The sequence below is a fragment of the Marmota flaviventris genome, chromosome 17, assembly GCF_047511675.1.
Source record: "Marmota flaviventris isolate mMarFla1 chromosome 17, mMarFla1.hap1, whole genome shotgun sequence".
NCBI lineage: Eukaryota > Metazoa > Chordata > Mammalia > Rodentia > Sciuridae > Marmota > Marmota flaviventris.
Window position 1 is genome coordinate 73,072,050 of NC_092514.1, and position 26,592 is coordinate 73,098,641.

A 26,592-nucleotide genomic window follows, 5' to 3' on the forward strand; every position below is an offset into this window, starting at 1 on the left:
GGAGGGAGTGGAACTCCGTGGTAGAGCACTTCCATAGCACACACAGGTCCTGAGTTTGATTCCTAGCACCACCACCAACAACAACAACAAAAAAAAACAAGCAAACAAAAACCCAGTGTGCACTCCCTCCACCCACAACTGAGTCCAAAGGTTGGCAACTGTAGGTGTCACTGCCCCAGGCTGCTTTTCATCCAGTAATCCCAAGGCACCTTCTGAGCACAGCATTCCTCCAGAGTCATAATCAACCCCATTTTGCAAGTGGGTAATTTGAGAGCCTGGGTGATAAACTTGCCAAGGTTACAGAGAGTTTAATGGCAAGATATAAATAAAACTTGAAATTTTGATTCTCACTCTCTTCAACTGTCTCTCTGCATACACATACTCTCTAATTTCTTTAAATCTGATCCTTAAGACTTGATAATAAATTTGCTTTGACAGGTTATTCTAAGTGATAGAGCCACAGCGCTCCAGTAAAAACTACAGATTTAGTGAGGTGCTGTGGTGCAGGTTTGTGTCATCCCAACTACTTGTGAGGCTGAGGCAGGAAAATGGCAAGTTTGAAGTCAGCCTGAGCAACTTAATGAGATCCAATCTCAAAATTAAAAAAAAATAAAAAGTGCTAGGGATGTAGCTCAGTGGAGAACACCCTGGGTTCAATTCTTAGTACTACAAACAAAACAAATATACAAAGGTCCTGAGTTTGATTCCTAGCATCATCACCACCACCACCACCAACAACAACAACAAATAAGCAAACAGAAACAGACCAAGTGATAGCTCAGTCAAATGACACGATTTTAGTCTCCCTATTTGGAAATGACAGGAAATACCACAAATCCCAGGAACCTGGAAGTCTAAGGCACATATATATATGTTTTAAAAAATTGTTTTAGTTGTAGATGGACACAATACCTTTATTTTATTTATTTATGTGGTGCTGATGATACAACCCAGTGCTCCACGCATGTGAGACAAATGCTGTACCACTGAGCCACAACCTCAGCCCAGGCGTTTATACTTCAATATGACAATTCATTTTAACATATTTCTCATTTTCTCTGGAAAGAGGAGCCACTCGTGACGTGCTCAGGATGACTTTGAAAGGCTGTCTTCTCTGCTGTGCAACCTGATGCTTGCTGCTGACACCCAGCTCTGCCACTGGACAGTGGAAGTCAGCTCTTCAGCAATAAGACTTCCCGTCAATCCTCAGGTCTCTAGGCTGCTCCCTAACCGAGTGGGAAGAGCAGTCATGGCAAAACCCAGAGGTCAGCTGGCAGATGGAATTACACACCACATGGGCACCCTCGCGGGGATGCTCCAGGAGAGCATGTCAATCCACCGTTCTACTTTTAGATCTCTACCCAATCTCACAAGCTGATCAACACAAAGGGACTCACAGACAAGATATGGGCAGAGATCCCCCAAACACTGGACCTTCTTACAGAAACGACCGAGCGGCTCAGTCTCCAGAGCCAGGCTGCTAGGTTTACATCCTGGCTCAGCTCTTACAGGCTTGGTGATCTTTTTGTTTGTTTTTCTTTGCTAATGGGTATTAAATCAGGGATACTCTACTACTGAGCTACAGCCCCAGTCCTTTTTATTTTTTGAGACTGAAACTAAACTAAATTGCCCAAAATGGCCTTGAACGTGTGATCCTCCTGTCTTGCCTCCCAAGTCACTGAGGTCACAGGCATGTGCCATCACACCTGGTTTGGTAATCTTCATTAAAATTCTCTGTGCCTCAAGTTCTTCACCTCTCAGTAAGGACCGTCCTCACTAGCTGTGAGGACATAATGAAGTAACACATAAGAAGTGCTTAGGACAACCAGGTCTGGCAAATTAGGAAGTGTTCAATAAATGTTAGCCATTGTTATTATTAAATAACATGTAGGGAAAGAAAAGAGAAGCATACTACATTATTCTGTATATTTCTGAATAGCTATTTGAATTTACTTTGATTTTATTTCCTAGTGTGAAATTATAGTATGTTTTTTCAAAAATTTGCTCCATAGAGCATTAAGCATACTTAATGATTACTAACTAAAACAACAAGAAAAACACCAATGTCAATACTCCCTTAGAAAAAAGCCTCAAACTTAACATCAAGTCTACTCCCTAGTAATTCAGGCAGAGCTCAGGCCTCCTCAGAGGTGTAAGCAGGTGACTCACTTCAGGCACATGTGCCAGTCAGCATAAACCTCAAAATGAACCCAACAAAGCACTTGCATATTTTAGAATCACCTAGAAGCAAAAAAAATCCTTTTAAAACATATAATCTAGGCTGGTAGAGCGCTTGCCTAGCATGCGTGGGGCACTGGGTTCAATCCTCAGCACCACATAAATATAAAATAAAGATACTGTGTCCACCTATAACTAAAAAATAAATATTAAAAAATATAATCTATTCTGACATCAGAGGAAAGAAAGAAACAGATGAAGAGGTCAATCCATATAAGAAAGAGCCCTTTTCTTTCTTTCAATCTTTAGTTGTAGATAGACACAATACCTTTATTTTATTTATATACTTTTTGTGTGGTGCTGAGGATCAAACCCAGAGCTTCGCACATGCTAGACAAGTGCTCCACCACTGTGTTACACTCCCAGCCCAAGGAAGAGCCATTTTCTAAGCATGAACAGAATCCTGTAAGTGAGAAAAAATCCTTATCTGGCTCTATCAGAAAAAAAGAAAGTTCTTCCTATTCTAATTGCTAAGAAAGCAGCAGCAAAATCAAAGCATACATTGGATCAGTATTAGTTGGCATAACTTTGATTTGAAGCAGAAGGGACTTGGTATTTTGAAGAGTACTGCCAGACTAAATTAGAAGAGAAGTCAACCCAAGTAGAAAGAAAACCAACAATGACAAAAACAATTTGTAATTAAAGCCCAAATTGGAAGACCATCACCAGGTCACTTACCTGCCAAAAAGTCTTAAACACTCCCCATGTCCCACAGGAGAGGGTGAAAACCTCTCAAGGTAACAGAGTCCGTACCTACCTTTTCAATCATGTTTTGCCATCAGGCCAGACTAGCTTCCTTATTTGTTCCAAGGCAGAACAGACCACTGGCTGGGGATGCAGCTCACTGGTAGGGCACTTGCCTAGCACGTGTAAAGTCTTGGGTTCAATCCCAAGTACCAAGATCCTAACACAGTAATTGCTCAGTAAATATTTGTTGATCCTACAAATCCATGAATGCTTTCACACTTGTACTCTGTGTCACTCCTTTCCCACTCACCTGGTCAAGCAGCCATTCTTCAAAGCCCCACTCAACTCCCCCCATCTGTCCAATGTCCTCACACACCACCGAGCAATCTGCCCTAGCTGTTCTCTTTCTCCATTTCTCAATTCCTACAGTACTCATCACTTATCTACTCTTCCTATTTATGTTTTGTCTGCCCTACTAAGCTGGAGGTTTCTTGAGAAAGGCAGAATATTCTGCGGCAGTGGAAAGACTGTGGATTTGGGGCAAACCTAGTTATACAACTTTGAGAAAAAATTGTGTATCCAACACTAGGAACAGACAGGCATGGTGGCATACAACTAGAGAAGCTAAAGCAGGAGGATTGCAAGTTCAAGGCCATCCTGAGCAACTTAGCAAGACCTGTCTCAAAATAAAAATAAAGTGCTGGGGGTATGGTTCAGTGGTTAAGTACCCCTGGTGTTCAGTCCCCAGTGCCAAAACAAAACAAAACCACACTAGGAACACTGCCTCAAACACAGTGTGTACTTCCTAAATGCTGGCTGCTACCAGTGTTCATCTCTTGGACCCTAGGATTTCTCACTCTTGAAATCAAAGTGGCTAGAAGTCTTCTGACTGGTGAGTCTTCGTGGGGAGTAGAAAACTGTCAGAAAGCCTCGAGGACCTTTCTTAGTGTACAGGAGCCACTTAAAGCCACACAGCAGCCTCTGTCATAAAGCCCCACAAGCTGGGCATGAGAAGGTGCTTGATGAAAGTTTACAGAGCCAAGCACAGTGGTGCACGCCTACAGTCCCAGATCTTCAGGAAGCTGAGGCAGGAGAATCACTTTAAAAAATAAAGTTCACAAAATAATCTGAACAAACAACTGAGAGACAAATTCTAACATCAATTCAGCACCAAAGGAAACTTTCAGTCATTCATTCAACAATGTTGGCAAGGCTTATCATGGTGTACCAGGCTCTGCTCAAGATCTGGCACTCGATCGTACTTCCTAAAGGGGGAGGCAGACAGAAAACAGAGAAAGAGACAGATAACCAGAATGGAAGGCAAGTGGAGGTGTCCGGTGAGCAGAACTCCAATCCAAGGAAAGCTTCATGTGGCCACTTGACTGACCTTGCCCAGAGGGCCAGCCTCCCCCAGGTCTCCTCCAGCACCAACACCCGCTGGCTCCTAAGGCCCCTCAGCTCACACCAGGCCACCAACTGCTGAGCCAGCAACTGCAAACTTGCTTTCTACATGGCTGCTGGCCACTGGAGCCCCACAGGAAGCAAAGAGATTATAGCCCTACCACAACTGGTCTGTTCCCCAGGAAGTTCAGGTCGCTGTTCTCGCCAAACAGGTAACCTTCAGGATGTGTTGAGTCAAATTTTTCTCCTCCCATGATGAAGTGACTGGCAAAATAGCTGCCTAAGAAGGATAAACAGGAAAAAAAAGAAAAGAAAAATTCAGACAAGCAGATGGCAATCACACTGAACCCAGCAAAAAAGCTGACTAAAAAGATGTTAGCTAGGCACAGTACAGACTCCCACTATAATCCCCACCTGCACACCTATAATCCACAGCTAGTCAGGAGGCTGAGGCAGGAGGATTGCTGGTCTGAGGTCAGCCTCAGCAACTTAGCAAGACACTTTCTCAAAATATAATTTAGAATGTGGTCAAGTGCTTGCCTGGCATGCACAAGGCCCTGGGTTCCATCCCCCAAAACAAAAACAACATGTTAACACTAATCAACAAATAATTAGAGCAATTTCTAACCCAAAGTGTTTTACTTCTGATTTGGGACAGTGGCAAAAAAAGCAAGCAAAATCACAGCAGGGAGAAATAAAGAAAATAAAAAATAGATCATTGTTTTCTTTTTTTTTTAATTTCTTTAGTTGCAGATGGACACAATACCTTTATTTTATTTACTTATTTTCATGTGGTGCTGAGGATTGAAGCTGGTGCCTCATATTTGTGAGGCAAGCGCTCTGGCACTGAGCCATAACCCCAGCCCTGTTTTCTTTTTAATAGTCTTGCGTCTTAATAATGATCTGTTTAAAATAAAGGCCAGAGGGCTGGGGTTGTGGCTCAATAGTGGAGTGCTTGCCTAGCACATGTGAGGCACTGGGTTCAATCCTCAGCACCACATAAAAATAAATAAAGGCATTGTGTTCATCTACGACTAAAAAAAAAATTAAAAATAAAGAAATAAAATAAAATGAAGGCTAAAAGGCCCCACAATGCCTGTGGGTGAATGTGTGTATTTTTCCCTAATATTTTTTGTTGTTGTTTTATTTATTTACTTATTTATTTTGGTACCAGGGATTGAACCCAGGGATACTTAACCACTGAGCCACGTTCCCAGCCATTTTTATTGAGAGACAGGATCTTGCTAAGTTGCTTATAGCCTTACTAAGTTGCTGAGGCTGGCCTCAAACTTGCAATCCTCCTGCCTCAGCCTCCTGAGCCACTGGTATTACAGGAGTACACCATCAAGCCTGGCTTTCCCTAATTTTTTTCATTAAACCTGAAGCAGTTATTTCATGTTTCTAGGAATCTTAACCGTGGGTACCAGCATGATCACATACATCAGCTCTGCCTAGGTTTTCATTTGCCAGCTCACATCCACATGCTTAAGTCTCAGCACCTGCCATTCCATACCTCCATCATCCTTGTGATGAAGGCTCTTCATACCTTAACTTGCTGTAGAACATATGATAGTTTCACTGGAAAATATGAATTTAACTAACACAGCTGTTGCTAGCTTACCTTTGAACATCACAGAGACCGGAGTCTAATGAGCACCAGGTCGGTGCTGTGGAAGGAACAGCACACCCTCTCAGCCTCACACTCACTAACAGGGCTGAGGGCCAGGGCTACAGCAGTCAAGGTGGGCTGCCCCTCTCTGCTCCTTAACCAGACAGGGGACAAGGTATTTTCCACATAACACAATAACCCAATGCAATCATGAGTCAGGAGTCACAATTACCCTCAGCCTCATCCAAACAGACCAGGGAACCAGGACCATGTGATGGCACTGCTACGTCACCAAGGAAGGCCTAGAAACACTGACACGTCAACCTGGAAATACACTTTCCCTCCGATGATCACACAAATGCCTCCCACCCCACATTTCCATGACCAGCTTCTAAAGGAAGCTGTCAGAGGACTAACAGTGAACCTCATCCAGCTCTCAAAGACCCCAGCCCTCAAACCATGTGAGAACTAGTGGAGGGACAAAGGCTTGTTCGTGTGAGACAGCTAGGAGATTTCTAACTCCCTCAGTCATCTGCAAATCATGTTAAAGATTTACAACAAACTGAAAAAATGAAGTACAGGCTCTAGCCTGTGGGAAAGCCACAGGGAGGTGGACAGAAGACAACTCGAACAGGACGCAGAAATGAACATTCCTCTGTTTTGTTTTGTTTTTGTGGTGCTGGGGATTGAACCCAGGGCCTTGTGCATGTGAGGCAAGCACTCTACCAACTGAGCTATATCCCCAGCCCCATGAACATTCATTTTTAAAGGAATACCTATGGAACAAAACAATGTGGATAAGTTCACTCGCCACTAAGTGAGGCAATCCTTGAAATAACATTCTTTGAGCAATAGTGGCCCAGATCAAAGCCACCAACTGAGGAACTCTTGAAAGTGACCCATCCACACTTAAAAACACAAAGAGCAACATCTGCAGTAATACATCATTAGGAAAGCTTACTTATCAATTATTCATGTCTCACACTTGCTAGCCGTATTTTCCAAGTGCATAATTTATACAGAGGGGTGGTGCCTTGCTGACTTCAGCAGAAAGTAGCCTTCTCAAATAATTTAAGCCACTGGCTGTTGAACCTTAGTTAACACATATTTCCTACATACGGGGTTATATGTTTATTATACACTACGTGAAATTAGAAAAGTTAAAGATTTTACTTGGTGGCTTGCCCAGAGGATACAAAGGAATGGAGAGAAGCAGGTTCGGGGTCTGATGTTGTCCAACTTGAATTCAGTATGAGACTGCTGTTTGTAGTACCTGTAAGCAGTCATGTGAAAGATATAGGACAGGGCTGGGCATGGTGGCATATACCTGTGATCCCAGCAGCCCAGGAGGCTGATGCAGGAAGATTGCAAGTTAGAGGCCAGCCTCAGCAAAAGCTTGGCGTGGCACTAAGTAACCCAGTGACACCCTGTCTCTAAATAAAATACAAAATAGGGCTGGGGATGTGGCTCAGTGATTAAGTGCCCCTGAGTTCAATCCCTGGTTACCCCCACCAAAAGATTAAGAGCTAGCTGGGCACACCGGCACATGCCTTATCCCAGCTGCTCAGGAGGATCACAAATTCAAAGCCAGCCTCAGCAACTCAGTGAGACCCTGTCTCTAAATAAGATATAAAAAGGGCTGGGGATATGGCTCAATTGTTAGGGAAAAAACATGTAGTCCTAAATTTGAATTAAAAATATCAAAATCCAGGGCTGGGGATGTGGCTCAAGCGGTAGCACGCTCACCTGGCATGTGCCCGGGTTCGATCCTCAGCACCACATACAAACAAAGATGTTGTGTCCACCGAAGACTAAAAAATAAATACTAAAATTCTCTCTCTCTCTCTTAAAATATATATATATATATATATATATATATATATATATATATATATATATCAAACTCCAGGCTTGGCAACACACACCTGTAATCCCAGTTTCTCGGGAAGCTGAGGTAGGAGGATTCTAAGTTCAAGGCTAGTATCAGCAACTTAGTAAGACCCTGTCTCAAAATTAAAAATATAAAAGACTGGGGACATAGCTCAGTGGTAAAGTGCCCCTGAGTTTAATCCCCAGTACTGAAAAAAGAAAAGAAAAACAATAAAAACTCAAACATTTCTGGCTCTCTCCTCTGAGAAGGCCTGGAACAATAACCAACAAAGTGGCAATGACGGCTTCTCTTACCCAGACATGGGTCTCCAGACGTCATTTTCCATCAACAGGAACCAGGGCTCTGTGGGGGCCACATTCCAGGCTCGGGGCAGGAAACAGACAACCGAGGCCTGGATCATCTTGTCTGTACAGATAACAAGGAAGCTCTCAAAGCCCACTAGAGTTGCAGCAAAAGGATCCAAGAACTGACTTGCAGAGGTTCCCACTGACAAAAGTTGAACATATTAATCTGAGCTTTTCAGGTTAATAATAGCAAGGATTGAAATATGGCTAATGTGCATAAGTCCATGAGTCCACAATGATGTGGGGGTTTTGGGTTTTTTTGGGGGGGCTGGGGATCAAACCAGGGCCTCTTGCATGCCAGGCAAATGCTCAACCACTGAGCTACAACCCAATTCCCATAATACTTTTATAAAGAAAAAGAAAGAGTCACCACTGGAGAATGCTAGTGAACCAATTCATTACAGTCATTCCTCAGTATTCGTGCAGGATTGGTCCAGAACCTCCCGTAGATACCAAAATCCACAAATGCTTAAGACCCTTACATAAAATGTCTCTGTTTGTTTTTGGTACTGGGGACCGAATCCAGGAGTACCATAACCCCGCCCTTTTTATTTTTTGAGACAGAGTCTCACTAAGATACTAAGGGCCTCACTATGTTGCTGAGGCTGGCCTCAAAATTTCTATCCTCCTGCCCTAGCTTCCTGATTCACTGGGAAATGAATTGTCATATTATTTGCACATGCCCTACATACATCCTCCCACAGACTATAAATCATCTCTAGGTTACTTCTAATTCCAACTACAATGTACATGCTATCTCAATACGTGTGTCATACTGTATTTTTAGGGAATGATGACAAGAAAAATTTGCACATGTTCAGTGCCCTTTTTTCCTTTGTGTTCGAGATCCACAGTTGGTTGAATCCCATGGATATAGATGGCTGACTATTTTGAAAACTGGTACGTAAAGAGAAGGCATTAAACATCTATCTCACTCTTCCTATGTAAACTGTACCTCTGGGTGAGCAACCAACTAACAGAAGAGGGAATATTTCTCGTTACAGTAATATGCCAACTAAAAAACAAAGAGGAATAAAAAAATGTCATGGTTTTACAACACTGAACAAATCATTGCTGGCCCCTGTCCAACCAGATATGGACCTAGTGGTAAAGAATACAACAAAGTCATTTTGCCAAACACATATATATACATGCACTTCTAAAGCTGTAAGAAGAAAACAAATTTGATCAAGGTTCTGAATTCAACCACCAGCTTAAAGAAAATAGAAGAGAATATGCTTAATAACAGTTCAAGGAGTCAGTCAGCAAATATGGAATGTGGAACACGCCAAAAGACAAATGACCAGGTACCTCAGTGAACATATTACAAAGGCGGGCAGTACAGCAACAGACAACTCAAAGCAGGAACCTTTCCTTAATCACCTTTTATTTCCACATAGTCTACAGCATACAATCAGAAAAGTCCAGGACTTTCCCCGGTCCTAGCTATTGTCCATGCTCTTTCATTGATTCTTGATGTGACTCTGTGGTTAAGGGTTCCTGGGTTCAATACCTGGTACCCACCCCACCAAAAAAGAAACAAGGAAACAAAGGGCACAGAAATCATATGATATTATGATTAAAAGCACTATGCACAATAGCCCAAAGGTGTAAATAATCCAAGTGTCCGTCAACAGGTGAGCGGCCATACATAGCATGGAACGTCCACACAATGCACTATCACTCAGTCAAAAGGAGGAATGAAGTACTAATGGGCTGGACAGCATGGAAGGACCTTGAAACCCTGAATCAGAGGCCAGACACAAAAGGTCACAGTGCCTAATAACATGTATCTGAAATGTCCAGAATTGGTAGATCCATGGAAAGAGAGCAAGGTGGTGGTGGTCAGGGGCTGGAGCACAGGAGAATAAAGAGGAACTGCTTAATGGGCAGCTGAGTTCTTTTTGAGGTGATGAAATGTTTGGACTAGAGATGGTAGCTGGGCAACCCTGAGAATGTACAGCATGCCACGCAACTGTTCACTTTAAAATGATTAATTTTATGTGATGTGGCTTTCACCTCAATTAAACTCTTATAAGGAGGAGGAATTTGGCACAAGTCAGATTATTTTGTTGTCATTTCAATCTTAGCTGTAATCTTCATGTATGAAAAGGAAGTTGTAAGACTTTACCAAAAATATCCCTCTTAAATGTCACCTGTGAGATACATGACACTTTTGCCCACTCTTCAGTTGGAAAGAGTTCAGTGACTTGTGCAAAGTCCCATGGCCAAGAAGCAGCAGCAGAAAGAGGCCAGGTTTCAACCCAAAGTCTGGCCAGCTCCAAATCCCCTGTCTGACCATCGGAGAGACGCAAAGAACAAGGAGGGCAGGGAGGAGTAAAAACCAACACCCCTCCATGCACACACTCCCATACACGTTTTGTTTGTTTGTTTTGGGGGGTTGGTACTGGGATTGAACCCAGGGTGCTCAACCACTGAGTTATATCCCCAGCTCTTTTTGTATTTTAATTTGAGATAGGGTCTCACTAAGTTGCCTAGGCTGGCCTTGAATTTGCAAACCTGTAGCCTCAGCCTCCCAAGTTACTGAGAATACAGGTGTGTACCACAGCATCCAGCTATATAATTTTAATATGAATATGGGTATTATCTCATATATATGTGGAAGAAAAGCCAAGTGCATGCACAGAATCTGTGGTTTTTTTTTTTTTCCTTTTCCTGTATTGTAATAGGGAAAAAAGCAACAGTGCGTTAGATGATAAGATGTTCAACCTGATAAAGTCTAGGTTTTTTCCTCCCTGAAGATGCCAACAAGAACACATCAGGGGCTGGGGATGTGGCTCAAACGGTAGCGCGCTCGCCTGGCATGCGTGCGGCCCAGGTTCGATCCTCAGCACCACATACAAACAAAGATGTTGTGTCCGCCGAAAACTAAAAAATAATAAGTATTTAAAAAAAAAAAGAACACATCAGACCCTTTACCTCAAGAAACTTGGCTTTCCACATTAACTTGAAATATTTTGCTTTACTTGTCTAGTGGAAGAAGAGTAATTTCAATATTTAGGGTCCTTCTCCAGAATAAATTATGGAACAAAACAAAAAACACATGGACTACACTGCCTTTAATATTTTTACAAACAAAAGAAAAGGACCCCTGGATGTAGGTAAAAATTTTAGAAAATGCAGTGTTTTAAACATACCCACAATTACTACATGGCTTTCCAAAGCCCCATCATAAGGAAACGAGTATACTGGTAGCATAAGAAAACCCGATACTGACTAAAGGGGCCAATAACAGAAACTATAAAGATCAATTCAATGTTTTTGAAACAAAAAACTTCCAGAGCCCCTCAAAGCTCCTACAGTTCTAGACCAAGAGAAGAAGAGCACAGTTTACTCTGCCAAGATACCAGGTGGGTCTGACCACACACAATGTTTTAAGATCTCATCTAAAAACACCTTAAATAAATGTCCATCAATAGGGAACCTATTTTAATAAATCTGTCAATCGAATGCCATGCAACTGCCAACAATGTCAATACAGCGCATACTATTAATACCAGCAACTGAGAAGTAGAGACGGGAGCATCACAAATTTGAAGCCAGCCTGGGCCAGTTAGCAAGGCCCTATCTCAAAATAAAGTATAAAAAAAGGACTGGGGATGTGGCTCAGTGGTAAAGCTCCCCTGGGCTAAATCCCCAGTACCAAGAGACTTTTTAAAGTCAATATAATTTTACATTTACAAGGAAAGATACCAACAATATTTAATGAGCAAAAGATACAAGTTAGCTGGCACATGCCTATAATCCCATCAGTTTGGAAAGCTGAGACAGGAGGCTGAGACAGGTGAATCACAAGTTTGAAGCCAGCCTCAGTAATATTGAGTGAGACCCTGTCTCTAAATCAAAAACAAAATAGGGCTGAGGATAAGACTCAATTGGGGGTATAGTGCCCCTGAGTCCAATCTCTGGTACAAAAAAGAATACACACACACACACACGTTAAAAAAGAACAGCTATAGTAATATCCACTAATTTAAGCCTTTTGTATATATTTGGATTGATTCCTAAAAGAAGTTTCACTAAAATGTTAATAGTGGTTGCCTCCGCATGGAAACCTTTTATGATGATTCTTTTTTTTTCTCTCTGAATTGTTTTAGTGTTTTAAAATAAATACCTACTGTTTTTATAATTGAAAAAAAGCAAAAAACAAAATCTTGAGGGGCTGGGTTTGTGGCTCAGAGGAAAAGTGCCCGCCTAGCATGTGTGAGGCACTGAGTTCAACCCTCAGCACCACATGAAAATTAAATAAAGGTATTGTGTCCACCTACAACTAAAGAATAAATGTTTTAAAAAAAATATTGAGGGCTGGGTTGTGGCTCAGCGGTAGAGCACTCACCTAGCATGTGCGAGGCCCTGGGTTCGATCCTCAGCACCACATATAAATAAATAAATAAAATAAAGGTATTGTGTCCTCCTACAACTTAAAAAAAATCATTAAAAAGATCTTGAAAATCTGGTATATCTCTTAAAAAAGAGAGAGAAAGAAAGAGAGATCCCAGGGAAGCAAGCACCTAGACCAACTTTATTTTATTTTTTGGTAATTAAACCATGTCCCCAGCCCTTTTGATATTTTATTTAGAGACAGGGTCTCACTAAATTGCTTAGGGCCTCGTTAAACTACTGAGGCTGGCTGGCTTCAAACTTGGGATTCTCCTGCCTCAGCCTCCCAGCTGAGATTACAGATGTATTCCACCACGCCCAGCCTCAAAATGCCATTTTTGATGGTCATGGTGGCACATGCCTGTATTCTCAGAAATTTGGGAGACTGAGGCAGGAGGATCAAAAGTTCAAAGCCAGCCTCAGCAACTTAGCAAGGTCTTAAGCAACTTAGTGAGACCCTGTCTCAAAATTTAAAAAATAAAAATAAAAAATAAAAAACGGGCTGGGACTGTATCTCAGTGGTAAAGCACCCCTGAGTTAAATCCCCGGTACCAAAATAAATAAATAAATAAATAAGGTCTGGGGATGTGGCTTAGTGGTAAAGCACCCCAGGTGCAATATCCAGCCCCCAAAACCAAAATAAAACATTATTTTTGCCAGGCATGGTCACGGCACACATATAGTCCCAGCTACTCTGAAGGCTCAGGCACTTGAGCCCAGGAGTTCTAGGCCAGCCTGGGCAACAGAGAAAGACCTCATTTCTTTAAAAGAATAAAAATTTTAAAAAGTCATTTTCTAAGATCAGGCTTATAAAACAGAAATAAACCGAGAGTTGCCAACGTCCATTAAAGTTAGTGTATACAAAGAGCTTACTCAGATAAATAAGATCTCACTTTCTCCCACTCAAAAAAAAGAAAAAAAAAAAAAATCAATCCACTCACTGTTTTTGTTTTGTTTTTCCTGGTCCTGGGGATTGAACCCAGGGGTACTCTATCGCTGAGCCACATCCTCAGACCTTTTTATATTTTGAGACAGGATCTAAGTTGCCCAAGCTGGCCCAAACTTGTGATCCTCCTACCTCAGCCTCCCAAATTGCTGGGATTATAGGCGTGCACTACTGCACCCAGCTAGAAACAGTAATTTATTTACTGTCATGACACAATTCCAAACCAAAGATTTTTAAACTCTGTGAAGTCATCAAAAACTTTATACTTTATAAAACAAACAGACAAGCAAATTTTGGATTTTAACTACTATCTAATGTTAATAAGGAGTTTTTATTGTGAGATCTGTAGTCAATCTGCTCTTCATTTTGTATTTTTCTGTATTAAGGTCAGAGCATAATAAATTTGACAAACAGCCTGTCTATAGGTGAAAAATACTAATCTTGGGCTGGGGATGTGGCTCAAGCGGTAGCACGCTTGCCTGGCATGCGTGCGGCCCGGGTTCGATCCTCAGCACCACATACAAACAAAGATGTTGTGTCTGCCAAGAACTAAAAAAATAAATAAATATTAAAATTTAAAAAAAAATACTAATCTTGAACTATTTACTTTCGGAATGATGGAATTATACACTTGATTATTGCAGGGAAATAAATTGCATTTAAATTTCACATAAAGTTAAATTATGGGAAAACTGGCTATGGAATTCCATCAGATTTTCACACATTTGAGAAATCTTATGTACATGACATTACAATAACATGCTTTAAGCTTTAGGTCACAAAAAATAAAAAATTTAAAAATTCTCCAAACACATCTATCCAAACACCTCTAACAGCTCACATCAACTCTAATACCAGAGTGCTGCTTGTGTCATTCATATTTCTATTTTAAAAATTATACAGGTAAGCTCGAGCTCAGTGGTGGAGCACTTGCCTAGCATGTGTGAGGCACTGGGTTTGAATCTCAGCACCACATATAAATAAATAAAATAAAAGGTCCATTGATAACTAAACAATATTTTTTTAAAAATTATACAGGTAATATAAGTCCCTTGCAAAAAACCAGAAAAGCGTCCAGTATCTCACCTAGGTGAAACATCTATGCTCCTTCGATGCCCTTTCTTAGGGTGAGCAAGTTCCTTCTCACTCCTAGCATGGAGAGTTATTTTATCACTGATGGGTGGTGGTTCTGTCAAATGTCCTTTCTGCAGCTATTGAGGTGTTCTGTCCTTTATTCTATTAACATGATGCATCAGCATTGATTAATTAATTACCAAATATTAAACTGACTTTGTATTCCTGGGATAGAGCCTACATGATTATGTTTTCTTATTTATTTATATAAGCATACATCCTACCTCTGGCACTAAGTAATAAGCACTGAAATTTTGCAAGGAGTGTAATTTCTAAATTATTATTGTCATCATCATTATTATTATTACTGTGCTGAGGATGGAATGCAGGGCCCGGTGCATGCTAAGTGCTCTACCACTGAGCTACATCTCCAGCCCTTTTTATTTTTTGTTTTGAGGCAGGTTCTTGCTGAATTGCCCAGGCTGGTCTTAAACTTGTGGTCCTTCGCTTCAGCCTCCCCAAGTAGCTAGGATTACAGAAGTGTAGCACTTGGCCTGGCTGAATGATTTTTAAAGAATGTATAACTTTTTTATTGTTTTACATGTGGGGCACTGGGTTCGATCCTAAGTACGTAAAAATAAAATAAAGGTTTTGTGTCCAACTACAATTAACAAAATATTTTTAAAAAATAAAAATAAGTTGGGGAACTGTCTCAGTGGTTAAGCACCCTAGATTCAAACCCTAGTATCAAAAAACATTTTTTAATAAAAATGAAATAGGAAGCCACCATGACTGTTACGGCTAGACTATGGTGCTTAGTTGTCTGTCCAAACACAGGTTATATGCTGTTGTGAGGGATTTTGTAGATATGATTAACATCTTTCTACCAGCTGACTAAGCAAAGGTGATTACCTTTGAAAATTTGGGTGGACTTCTTTCCATCAACTGAAGGCTTTAAGAGCAAAACCTGAGGCTTCCCAGGAAGGAGGGGATTCTGCCTTTAGACTGTAACCTAGGAATCCTACCAGTCTGCTGGCCTGCTGTAGCGATTTCAAACCTGCCAGCCCCACCATCACATATGCCAATTCCTCAAAATAAATCTCCTTTTTATCTCTTGTTGGTTCTGTTACTCTGCTGATATCAGCCACCAAATACCTGTGTTTTCAGTACCATCACAAATTACAAAATTCAATTTCAGGGTTTCTATTCTCCTGTTCATAGCATCAAAGCACAAATACATGGATCAAAATCTACACACTGGTACCAGCACAATACATAATATACAGCAGGTGCTCGATTAATGTGTTCATGAGGATATGGAAAAAGGGAAAAGAAATGCCACACAACAAAAGGACATAAAACACCATTGGATAAAGAAGCCAAAGCCTCTAAATCTTAAGACAAAACCAAGAAGTAAAATTAATTGGTGTGCTCTCAATGAAGTAAAGTACGTATAAAGAATGAATAATAGGGATTTCAAAAGTAAGAGAATTGTAACCCAATTAATAAAAAGGCAAATGAATTAAACAGACACTTCTCAAAAGAAGAAATACAAATGGTCAACAAATACATGAAAAAATGTTCAACATCATTAGTAATTAGGGAAACGCAAATCAAAACCACACTAAGATTTCATCTCACACCAGTCAGCATGGCTGTCATCCAGAATGCAAATAAATGCTGGAGAGGATATGGAGGAAAAAACTCTTGGGATTGTAAGTTAGCACAACCACTATAGAAATCAGTATGGAGGTTCCTCAAAAGACTAGGCATGGAACCACCATATGACCCAGCTGTACCATTTTTCGGTATTTACCCTGAAGAATTAAAGACATCACGATACATGCATACATGTTATAGCCACACAATTCACAACAGCCAAACTATGGAACCAGCCTAGGTGGATAAATGGATAAAGATGGATAAATAAAATGTGGTATATATACACAATGGAGTTTTATTCAGTCATAAAGAAAAATGAAATTATGTCATTTGCAGGAAAATGGATGGATTAAGTGAAATAAGTCAAAGTCAGAAGGTCAAGGAATCTATGTTTTCTTTCATATGCAGAAGTTAGAGAGAAGACAGTTGGGAGCAGATCTCATGAAAATCAAAGGGAAATCAATAGAGGAAAGAGACTAATGGTGGGAGGTGGGAGGGAGGGGGAAGTACTGGGGAGCGATACTGGCCCAACTATTTTGTTCTGTTGTGCATGGTGTGCATGTATGTACATTTAACAACAAATCCCATGGGTATGTACAACTATAATGCACCAATAAAAAGTGTAGAAATAGGGCTGGGGCTGTAGCTCAGTGGTAGAGTGCTTGCCTAGCATGCGTGAGGCACTGGGTTCTATCCTCAGCACCACATAAAAGTAAACAAATAAAATAAAGGCATTCTGCTCATCTACAGCTATAAATTTAAAAAAAAAAACACAAAAAAAAAACCGTAGAAATAAGAAAGAACATACCTGCCAACTGTCAGGAATTACTTAGTGGAATTTTAGAATCCCTAATAGTTAGTCTCTCATTCTTTTCCAAACTTACCTCTTTATCATCATCAAAAATAAAAAACCAAAAAGAAAAAGTAAGAGAATTATTACATTTTAAGTGTTAAAAATTAATAATACAAATGGTCTGGGGGTGTGTAGCTCAGGGGCAGAACACAGACTTAGTAGGTGTGAGGTCCTGGGTAATTCCCCAGCCCCTAAATAAATAAGTTGCTGGGTGTGGTGACAGGTTTATAATCCCAGCTACTCAGGACACTGAGGCGGGAGGATCACAAGTTTAAGGCCAGCCTTAGCAACTTGGTGAGTATCTGTCTCGACGTAAAAAGGGCTAGGGATATAGCTTAGAGAGAAGAAAGTTGGGAGATCTCATGAAAATCCAAGGGAAATCAATAGAGGAAAGCAACAAAGGGTGGGAGGCAAGAGGGAGGTGGAGTACTGGGGAAGGATACTGGCCAAACTATTTTGTTCTATTGTGCATGGTGTGCTGGTGTGAGTGTATGTACACGTAACAACAAATCCCATGGTATGCACAACTGGGCTGGGGGTGTGTAGACATGGGTTCAGTCTCCACTCTCACAAAAAAAACAAATAGAATTTAAAAATAAATAAATTGATACACCCCAGAGCTAAGAGAAACTTTTACAATTATTTGGAAGTCAAAGATTTATATATGCTTTTAAAAACTGCTCTTGCCGTGGAAGAGACCCATTTGACAAGCATATGTGTACTCCAATAACAAAAATCTCAAGAATGATGATGTAGATGTGATTAATATCCTCTGATTTTAAACAAAGGAGATTACCTTTTATAAGGGGGGAGGCACGATAAGGGAGATAAGGGAGAGTTCATTCAATAAGTTAAAGGCCTACAAAGCAAAATTCAAGGTTGACCAAGTTAGCTGGGCAGGATTCTAATTACCATTCTAAATTTTTATGAGATCTACTTTTAAAACTTCACAAAATAAACTAGTAGTATTTTATAATTTGTTCAAATATGTATAAAGAAACTAGACAGATTTTATGAGGTACTGATTCACATGATTTAGTTGTCTTTTTTTTTTCTATATTTTAGTTGTAGATAGACACAATACCTTTATTTAATTTCTTTTTTTATTTTATTTAGTTGTAGTTGGGACACTTTTATTTCACTTGTTTATTTTTTTTGGGGGGAGGGAGGGGGAGAGGGGGAGGGAGAGAGAGAGAGAGAGAGAGAGAGAGAGAGAGAGAGAGAGAGAATTTTAATATTTATTTTTTAGTTTTCGGCGGACACAACATCTTTGTTTTGTATATGGTGGTGAGGATCGAACCCGGGCCGCACGCATGCCAGGCGATCGCGCTACCGCTTGAGCCACATCCCCGATTTAGTTGTCTTTATAGCATGCTTATTTCTTCCTGGATACAGAAAGCAGGCCCAATGACTTCTATTAATGAAGATACTCCTGTCAGAAAGTAGGCACATATGCATAAAAATTACTATCTCTAAACAAATGATCATAAGCTTTTGAAGAAGCAAAGATCTTAGATAAGGATTAAAAGCATCTATGGCCTCTAACTCAAAAAGTTCAAAGTCACAACCAAACGCAGCAAAAGCACCCACTTGTAATCCCAGGGACTAGGAGGCTAAGGCATGAGGGTCACAGGTTCAAAGCCAGCCTCTGCAATTTAGCAAGACCCTAAGCAATTTAATGAGACCTTGTCTCAAAAAAATAAAATAAAAGGGGCTGGGATGTGTGGTTAAGGACCTCTGGGTTCAATTCCCCAGTACCAAAAGAAAAATTGCTCTCTATGCTAACAGAAAACAAATACTGTACAGAAAACTAATCCCTATCATGCCTCTGTTACTTAAAAGGTTAATAAAATTTGTAAATTTATTAACAAAACTAACAATCACCTAAGAACATATGCATAACATTATTCACTGCTGTACTCTTTGCAACTGTAAAATTCTGAAAAAGGCCAAATGTTCATTAATAAGACTGTGTAAAAAAAATTATGAGTCCAGGCGAGGTAGCACATGCCTATAATCCCAGAGGCTTAGGAGGTTGATGAGTTCAGGAGGATCATGAGTTCAAAGCCAGTCTTGGCAACGGTGAGGTGCTAAGCAACTCAGTGAGACCCTGTTTCTAAATAAAATGGCTCAATGGTTGAGTGCCCCATCATAATGATGATGATACACTCCCAGAAAAATATTATGCAGTTGTTAAAAAGAACAAGGAGGGGCTGGTGTTGGGACTCGGTGATAGAGCACCCACCTAGCATGTGTGAGGCACTGGGTTTGATCCTCAGCACCATATAAAAACAAACAAATAAATGAATAAAGGTATAAAAAATCTATTTAAATAAAAGAACAAGGAACCTCTCAAATATGGAGAAAATGTAAAAAGATCTCCAATATTTCTGAAAGTGAAAGAACAAAGAACAGTCTAAACAGCATGTATGTTTGTATTTACAAAAGAAACTCTAGAAGAATTAGAAAAAAGCCAGCAGTGGTGGCATAGGAATGGGGATGTAGGAGAGGAAGGGGAACTAGGTAGATGGACAATAGTAGTGAAAATAAGACTTTCACTGTATGCCCCAAACCAGTCAGGTGGAGATGTGCCACAGTGGAGAGCACTTGCATAGCATGCACAAGGCCCCGAGTTCAATATCCAATGCCCCCCCCCCAAAAAAAAATAGTGAACTCAAGTCAACTTGAAATCAGCCATTCTCAGTAATTTTTAAATATTTCAAGTTCAACGTGTAAAATTAATATCCATTAAAAATCTTAGCTGGGGGCTGGGTTGTGGCTCAAAGGCAAAGCACTCACCTAGCATGAGTGAGGCACTGGGTTCAATCCTCAGCACCACAAAAAAATAAAGTTACTGTGTCTACCTACAATTAAAAAGTATATATATATATATATATATATATATATATATATATATATATATTTTTTTTTTTTTTTTTTTTTTTTTAAATTAGCCTGGTGCGGTGTCACACACCTATAATCCCAGCAGTTCGGGAGGCTACGGCAGGAGGACTGAGTTCAAAGCCAGCCTCAGCAACAGCAAGGCCCTGAGCAATTCAGAGAGACCCTGTCTCTAAATAAAATACAAAATAGGGCTGGAGATGTGGCTCAGTGTCCAAGTACCCCTGAGTTCAATCCCCAGTACCCCCCCCCAAAAAAAAAAAAAAAAAAAACTAAGGAAGGGAAGGAGGGAAGAAGGGGTAGCAATTTCTCCTAGGATGACTAACATAACAGATGATAATGTGTCTTTCTGTACTGGAGAGCCAGAGGGTGGTCTCCACTTGGTCTCTAGGCATGTTCCATCATCTAGAGAAAACTAAGACCTGCTCTTTGCTTTGTTCCACTATCAATAAGCAGGTTAAGGACACTTCTTAAAATCAACCCAGTCTAGCCACGCACAGTGGCACATGCCTATAATCCCAGTAGCTCGGGAGGCTGAGGCAAGAGGATCAAAAGTTCAAAGCCAGCCTCAGCAAAAGCAAGGTGCTAAGTAACTCAGTGAGACCCTGTCTCTAAATAAAAATACAAATAGGGTTGGGGTTGGGGTTTAGTGGTCAAATACCCCTGAGTTCAAACCCTGGTACCCCAACGCAAAAAGAAAAAAAAACAATCAACCCAGTCTGATTCCTCAACAAGGACAATCCTCTTCAGTTTTACCTTGGTTCTTACAGAGAATAGCCTCCACTCCACAATCATCATGGACAAGATTGTCCATGTAAAATGCAGAGAATGATGCTACAAAGAAGGGCACTACCCAGGTGTAGTGGCACACACGCCTGTAATCTCAGCAACTCAGGAGGCAGAGGCAGGAGAATCACAAGTTCAAGGTCAATCTGGGCAATTTAGTGAAACCCTGCCTTGAAATAAAAATAAATACATAAATAAAAAGGTTTGACGATGGAGCTCAGATGGTACACCGCCCCTGGGTTCCATTTCAGTATTATTAAAAAAAAAGCAGAGGCCAAAAACCTTGATGCATGAGGGATGGGGATATGGTTCAGCAGTAGGACGCTTGCCTAGCATGTGCAAGTCAAGGGTTCGATCCCCAAAACAAACAAACAAACAAACAAAAAATCTAAGTTGCTACATGACCCTAGACCCACCAATTCATTTCTCTGGGTCTCCATTCTTACCAAAAAAATGAGTGGATCTGGATCTGGACCCAATTCACTCAACAGATGCTGTCAGGTCCAAAACACTATAAACTCATAAAGAGCCAGATCAATTTAAGGATCAGATGGGTGGAGATGCCTCTGGCCTAGAGCACAGATATGCAAACTCCCCAAGTTTTCATGTTCATAAAGGTGTATTGACTGGAACATGGATGTTCTGATTTTTATTTTCTGTTATACTGTTTCTCTCATACATAACTTCTGATTAAAAATGAGTTACAGGGGCTGGGAATATAGCTCAGTTGGTAGAGTGCTTGCCTCACTTGCACAAGGCCTTGGGTGCAATCCTCAGCATCACCGCCCCCCCCCAAAAAAAAACAACAAAATATGAGTTATAATTAGGTAAAACTTTTAAAGACTGGCAGAGTGGATAAGTATTAAAGAAGTTTTGGTTTGGTCCATTATCCTTTTACTATCATTATCCGAGGTTCACAGTTGTCGTTGATACCCTCTGTTTTTGCCTTTGTGAAATATCAAGTCTAAAGGAGGGTAAGGCAGCAAACTATTGAAAACTCCAAGCTCAGCAAAACTTGCTCCTGATCAATAAAAGCCAAGTGATGTAAGAAAAAAATGCAAAAATCCTACTGCATATTTTTATCCACTAAAAAAACAAGATGTGTGCCTTCTTTAGCACTGGTTTCACAAAATCATAATTAGCCAGAGTTTTGTTAAGATACTAACGATCCATAGCACTGTCCTGGACCTGTCTAACACAGCTCTTAAAACATACCCATCTCTGCAAGGATTCATTCTTTGGCACAAAAGCAGTGACTCTGCAGGCAGACACTCTGCAGGGAGACAGGTTCATTGTCTGGCCGCTGCCGCTTTCACCTGGCAGGAACTGGACTTACTGCTGGGAAACCAGCTCGTCTCATTAACATGTCTTTATTCTACCAAAAGGAAACTGTCGGCTCAGCTCCAGTTCTGACACCTCAATCCCAGATCACCAGAATTCCCATCAGGTCCTAGGCTAGAGACAAGGTGAGAGCCATGGGTCCCCGCAAGTCTGGAGAGTAACACCAAAGGTAAAGAGCAGATAGCCGAGCTGGGTCAGGAGCCAGCAGATCCGACGGGCAGACTGTCACTCAGCGGGACACCTAGTGATGCTCTATCCTCGGTGGGTAAAATCCTCCTGCACCTCCAGCGCTGAAGCCGTAACCCAGCGGCTGGAGGCAGATCCCTCTTTGCGCGAAGGTATAGGTATACGCTTCTGAAAACAAACACAGTAACTCCATCCATTTCAAACGCCTCTGCGCAGTCCCAGAGCGGCAGAGGGACCGTCCGAGCGCCTCTGACACTCAGACTCCAAACATTCCTGTTGAGACACTTGTGCCTTTTCTTTCTGACAGCGTCTGGGGCTGCACCAGCACTGCGCACGCCGGTTCGGCCTCCTCCTCCAGCAGGCAGAGGAAGCTTCTCCGGGAAAAGCAGCTCGAAGCTTCCCGGAGGCACGGAAGCGGCAGCCCAGGGGCAGCACCGGGTACAAGTGCCAAGCACGGATGCGGAGCCCGCAGCCCTGCGCGCGGACCGCCTGCGTCGCCGCATCCCTGCAGGCGCGCGTCCCTGTCGCAGGGCAGATTACCATGGAGGCTGCTCACGTCCTCTGTGGAGGGTGACCTCGGCGACCCCGCAGGCGCCAGCGCAGCCCCTCGCCGGGGTGGGAAGCGACCTCGGCCTCCTCGACGCCCTCCCGCGCGGAAGAAGGTTTGGGAGCCGCCTCGGCCACCGGGTCGCGGCCTCGCGCGGCACCCCCGACGCGCTGCCCGCCCCGCTCCCGCTCCCCCGGCCCTCACCGGACTTGGGCGGATAGCGGTACACGGAATTGGACGGGATGTCCACCTCCTCCACGCCCGCGTGCTGCCGGCTCGTCAGGGCCCCCATGGCCGCTGCGGCGCCCCGCCGGCCCTGGCGCCCCTCCGCCCTCCGCGCCTCACCGCGGCCGCCCGCCCCGCTCCCGCTGCGGGGGTCGGCTGCCCGCCTCGTCCAGCTGGGCTGCGGCGCTGCGGCTCTGGCGGCGGGGGACCCCGGGCGCGCCGCGCACCATCCTCCGCCCGGCACCGCAGCGGCACCTCTGCCGAAGGGGCTCGGGGCTGGGCCGGGGGCGCCGCCACAGCCGCCGCAGGCCGCGTGATGTCAGCGGTGGCTCGCGCGGGGACCGCGGCAGCCCAGCCAATGGCGCGGCGGGGCGGGAGCGTCCGCGCCGGGCCAGCCAATGGGCGGCGAGCTGCGGCGGGGCCGGCGGCGCGTGCCTCGCGCGGGGCCGCGACCGGACCAGCGCGCGGGGCCGCGGCCCGGGGCTCGCGACCGGGGCGGGGCGGGGAAGCGTCCCGTCCGCCTGTCAGTCCTGGTCAGGTTACCGCGCGGGGAGTTGCCTCCTCCCGCCTTTGTCCCAGCATCCGAAAGCGTGCCGGCCCTGGGCTGCCTGCCCGGTCCCACCCTCGGCATATGCCGACGTCTGCTGTCAGAAACCCCGCACAGGGGCGCACGGTTCGGGTGGGTTCCCCAGGCATGGACATCTCTCCTGCCCCTGCACTTGAACCCCGCGTGCTCTGCCAAGCGCATGTCCCCAGGCTCCGTAAGACTAGTCGATGCCGGTGACCCGCTAGGAAGACGTGGTCAACCCTCTCCCAATCAGAACTTTGTACATGCCGTTTGCTTATGGTTCCCTTGGACTCAGGTTGCCCAAAGTTAGGACCAATTCAGGATGAGATAAAGACATCCACCTGCTGCCAGTAGCTTGGAAACTGGACCCTGGAAACTTTGGAAAGGCCTTGCATGTGGCCTTTGCTGCTGAAGAAAGTCATCACATGGGAAAGGGATCATGCAGAACAGACTCCGTGTCTCCCTTGATAAACACAGAGGAAAAAAACAGTGGGATCTTGGGCAGGCAGAAGACGTCATTCCAAAGCATAATTACAGCCATTTATGTTTTCAAGCTTTTATTTATTTGTGAGTCTGGTGGGTTGACTCCCCACCCACCCACCCCACTCCCAGAGGTGGACTGATCAGCAAAAATTTCAACTGCTAGAACATGACCAGCTACTTCAACAATATTGAGTGTACAGTTTGCAGTAACTAGTTTCTTTGATTAGGTGTATAAAGCTATTTTTAGAGTCTAGCTCTTCCCTGATTATATTTTACATTTTCCATCACCCTCTTTTCAGTGCCAGCCAACCCGCTTGCTGCTAAAGTTACATACTCAAAATTGCACTGGCTTTCTCCAGGGTCTTCAGGATGGCAAGAACCCATTCCTGTTATTTACATTGACTGATGCTGAAGAGGGCATAAGCTACATGGTAAAGTCCCTGTCCTCAACAACCTCCTAGGCCCCAGGGATGCATGGCAAAATTCCAGCCTCCCCTGTGACATCTGGCCTAACCTCTAGAAGGCTTCTGAACATAGCTTTGGGAGGGAACCTGGATCCTCCTCCATACTCCTTTCTCCATACACAGGTCCCACCTTGTAATTGCTTAGTAAAGGTAAAATACAACTCATGAAGAATCTAGACCCACCTCAAAATAGGCCTTCACCATGTCACAGAGTAAAATGTTGCTTTATAATTTCGGGCTCTGTTCAGAAGCCTACTTTCTTCCTGACCTCAGCATTTTGTAAAGAGGTCATCCCTCCTCTTTGTGGGTTTATTTGTGTCTAAGAGTTTCCTTTTCTTAGCCAGGGCCAGGCAGGCAGCTAATTCCTGTTGCTTACAAGGTATCTATCTACTCTACTCCCACCTCAGCCTGCTCAAGCCTGGGACTCCGGTTCATTCCTGTCTTTGATAACAATCCCAAGCCTAGAATTGGCTCCTCCTCTCATGAGGGAGTCATAAATCCAGTGTTTGGAATAGTAACAGAACACAGGCATGGAACTATAAAATTAGTGGATGTTTATTGAATATTCTTTATATGCAGGCCTTGTTTTTTGTTGTTGTTTTTAGGTGCAAAATAGGTTTATTTAGCTCATAGTTTTGGAGGCTCAAAGTCCAAATAGCAGGTGGGCACAGTGGTGCATGCCTGTAATCCCAGTGACTCAGGAAGCTGATCACAAGTTCAAAGCCAACTTCAGCCACTTAGTAAGGCCCTAAGCAACTCAGTAATCCTGTCTCTAAATTAAATACAAAAAAAAAAAAAAAAAAAAAGGTGGAGATGTGGCTCAGTGGTTAAAAGCCCCTGGGTTCAATCCTGGTACCAAAATAATAATAATAACAATAATAAAATAAAAAAGAAACACCCTTATTTTACAGTTGAAGAAACCAAGGCAGAGAAAGAGCACTGACTTTTAATTGGACAAATTACGAACCTAACTTTAGGTCAAACCCTTAGAATCTTTGTCTGTTTTCTTGACTGAAACTAGTTTAGCCACCAGTGGCTATTGCAGTGATGTAATAAGTGAACCAAGATTCATTTTAAAAAGAAATGATGGACAGAGACAGAAGTGAAAGAGGGGGTACTTTAGAAAACTTCTAGATCAAAGAGAGTTTCCATGAATTAATTGAGTTAGAACCTACCAGTCTAGAGGGTAATCATATCATGTTACAGTTTGGAAAGAGAACCTCAGTCAGTGCCCAGGACAAAGGTGAGATAAGAGCCACGCCTTCCAAGCAGCCAAGTCTAGAGGGGCCGAGCCCTGCATTCTTCTCTGGTCCTTCCTGACTCTGCTCAGCAATCTTACCGGAGATCTGGGCCAGGGAGGTGCCTGAGGGAGAAGTCGGCACAGAGAGGAGGAAAAAATCCAGAAGACTGCTATCAAGAGAGCCATAAAAAAGCTTTTAAGTGGAAAAAATGGTCTGGGGAGGGTTGAACACTGTGCATAGGGAAATCACATGTGATTAGCACATCTCCTCAGTATAACGATCCTCCATGCTCTGGATGCAGCTGTTGGGAGAATCCCTGCAGAAAACCTAGCATTCGAGGAGGGTCTTGGGGTTTCCTTTAAATAACTGTGGAAGGCAGGGGTAAAAGACTTGACCAGGTTGAGCCTTCTTAATCTTGGGTCTAGGGGAAAAACCAGAAGGCTGGAGGAAACACAGGGACAAGCAATTTCTAGGTCAGCGAGTTCCTTTGAGCTTTCAATTTTGTTCATTTTGGCTGTCCTGGTTTCAGCCCAGATGTGCATTTTCCAGCCTTGGAACATATGCACTCATTTCAACAGATTCCTTTAACAGGAAGGGCTGAGAGCCTGCAGGTAAGGACGACAGGCGCTGCCCTGGAGCCCAGCATTCCCCAGGCAGCCACACAAATAGGCCAGCTGCTGCCTCGGGCAGCTCCAGGGAGCTCAGACTGGCCCCTCCTGCAGGGACAGAAAGGTTAGAGCCCTG

General features: G+C 42.9%; 1 protein-coding gene across 4 annotated transcripts in view; it reads right to left on the bottom strand.

Moving 5' to 3' along the window:
- Nucleotides 1-23,385, bottom strand: part of Rnf157 (ring finger protein 157) — a 69,459-nt gene extending 46,074 nt beyond the window's left edge. Inside the window, exons 1-2 of one of the 4 annotated variants that reach the window (XM_027955648.2) lie at nucleotides 23,072-23,381; nucleotides 4,488-4,606 (exon numbers count right to left, since the gene is read on the bottom strand). In XM_027955648.2, the coding sequence (XP_027811449.2) occupies nucleotides 4,488-4,606; nucleotides 23,072-23,159 (207 nt within the window). In that variant the 5' untranslated portion in view covers nucleotides 23,160-23,381. Of the gene's footprint in view, nucleotides 1-4,487; nucleotides 4,607-23,071 lie in introns of all 4 variants that reach the window. The other 3 variants (XM_027955647.2, XM_027955649.2, XM_071603575.1) reach the window with 3 other exon arrangements.
- Nucleotides 23,386-26,592: the final 3,207 nt, after the last annotated feature.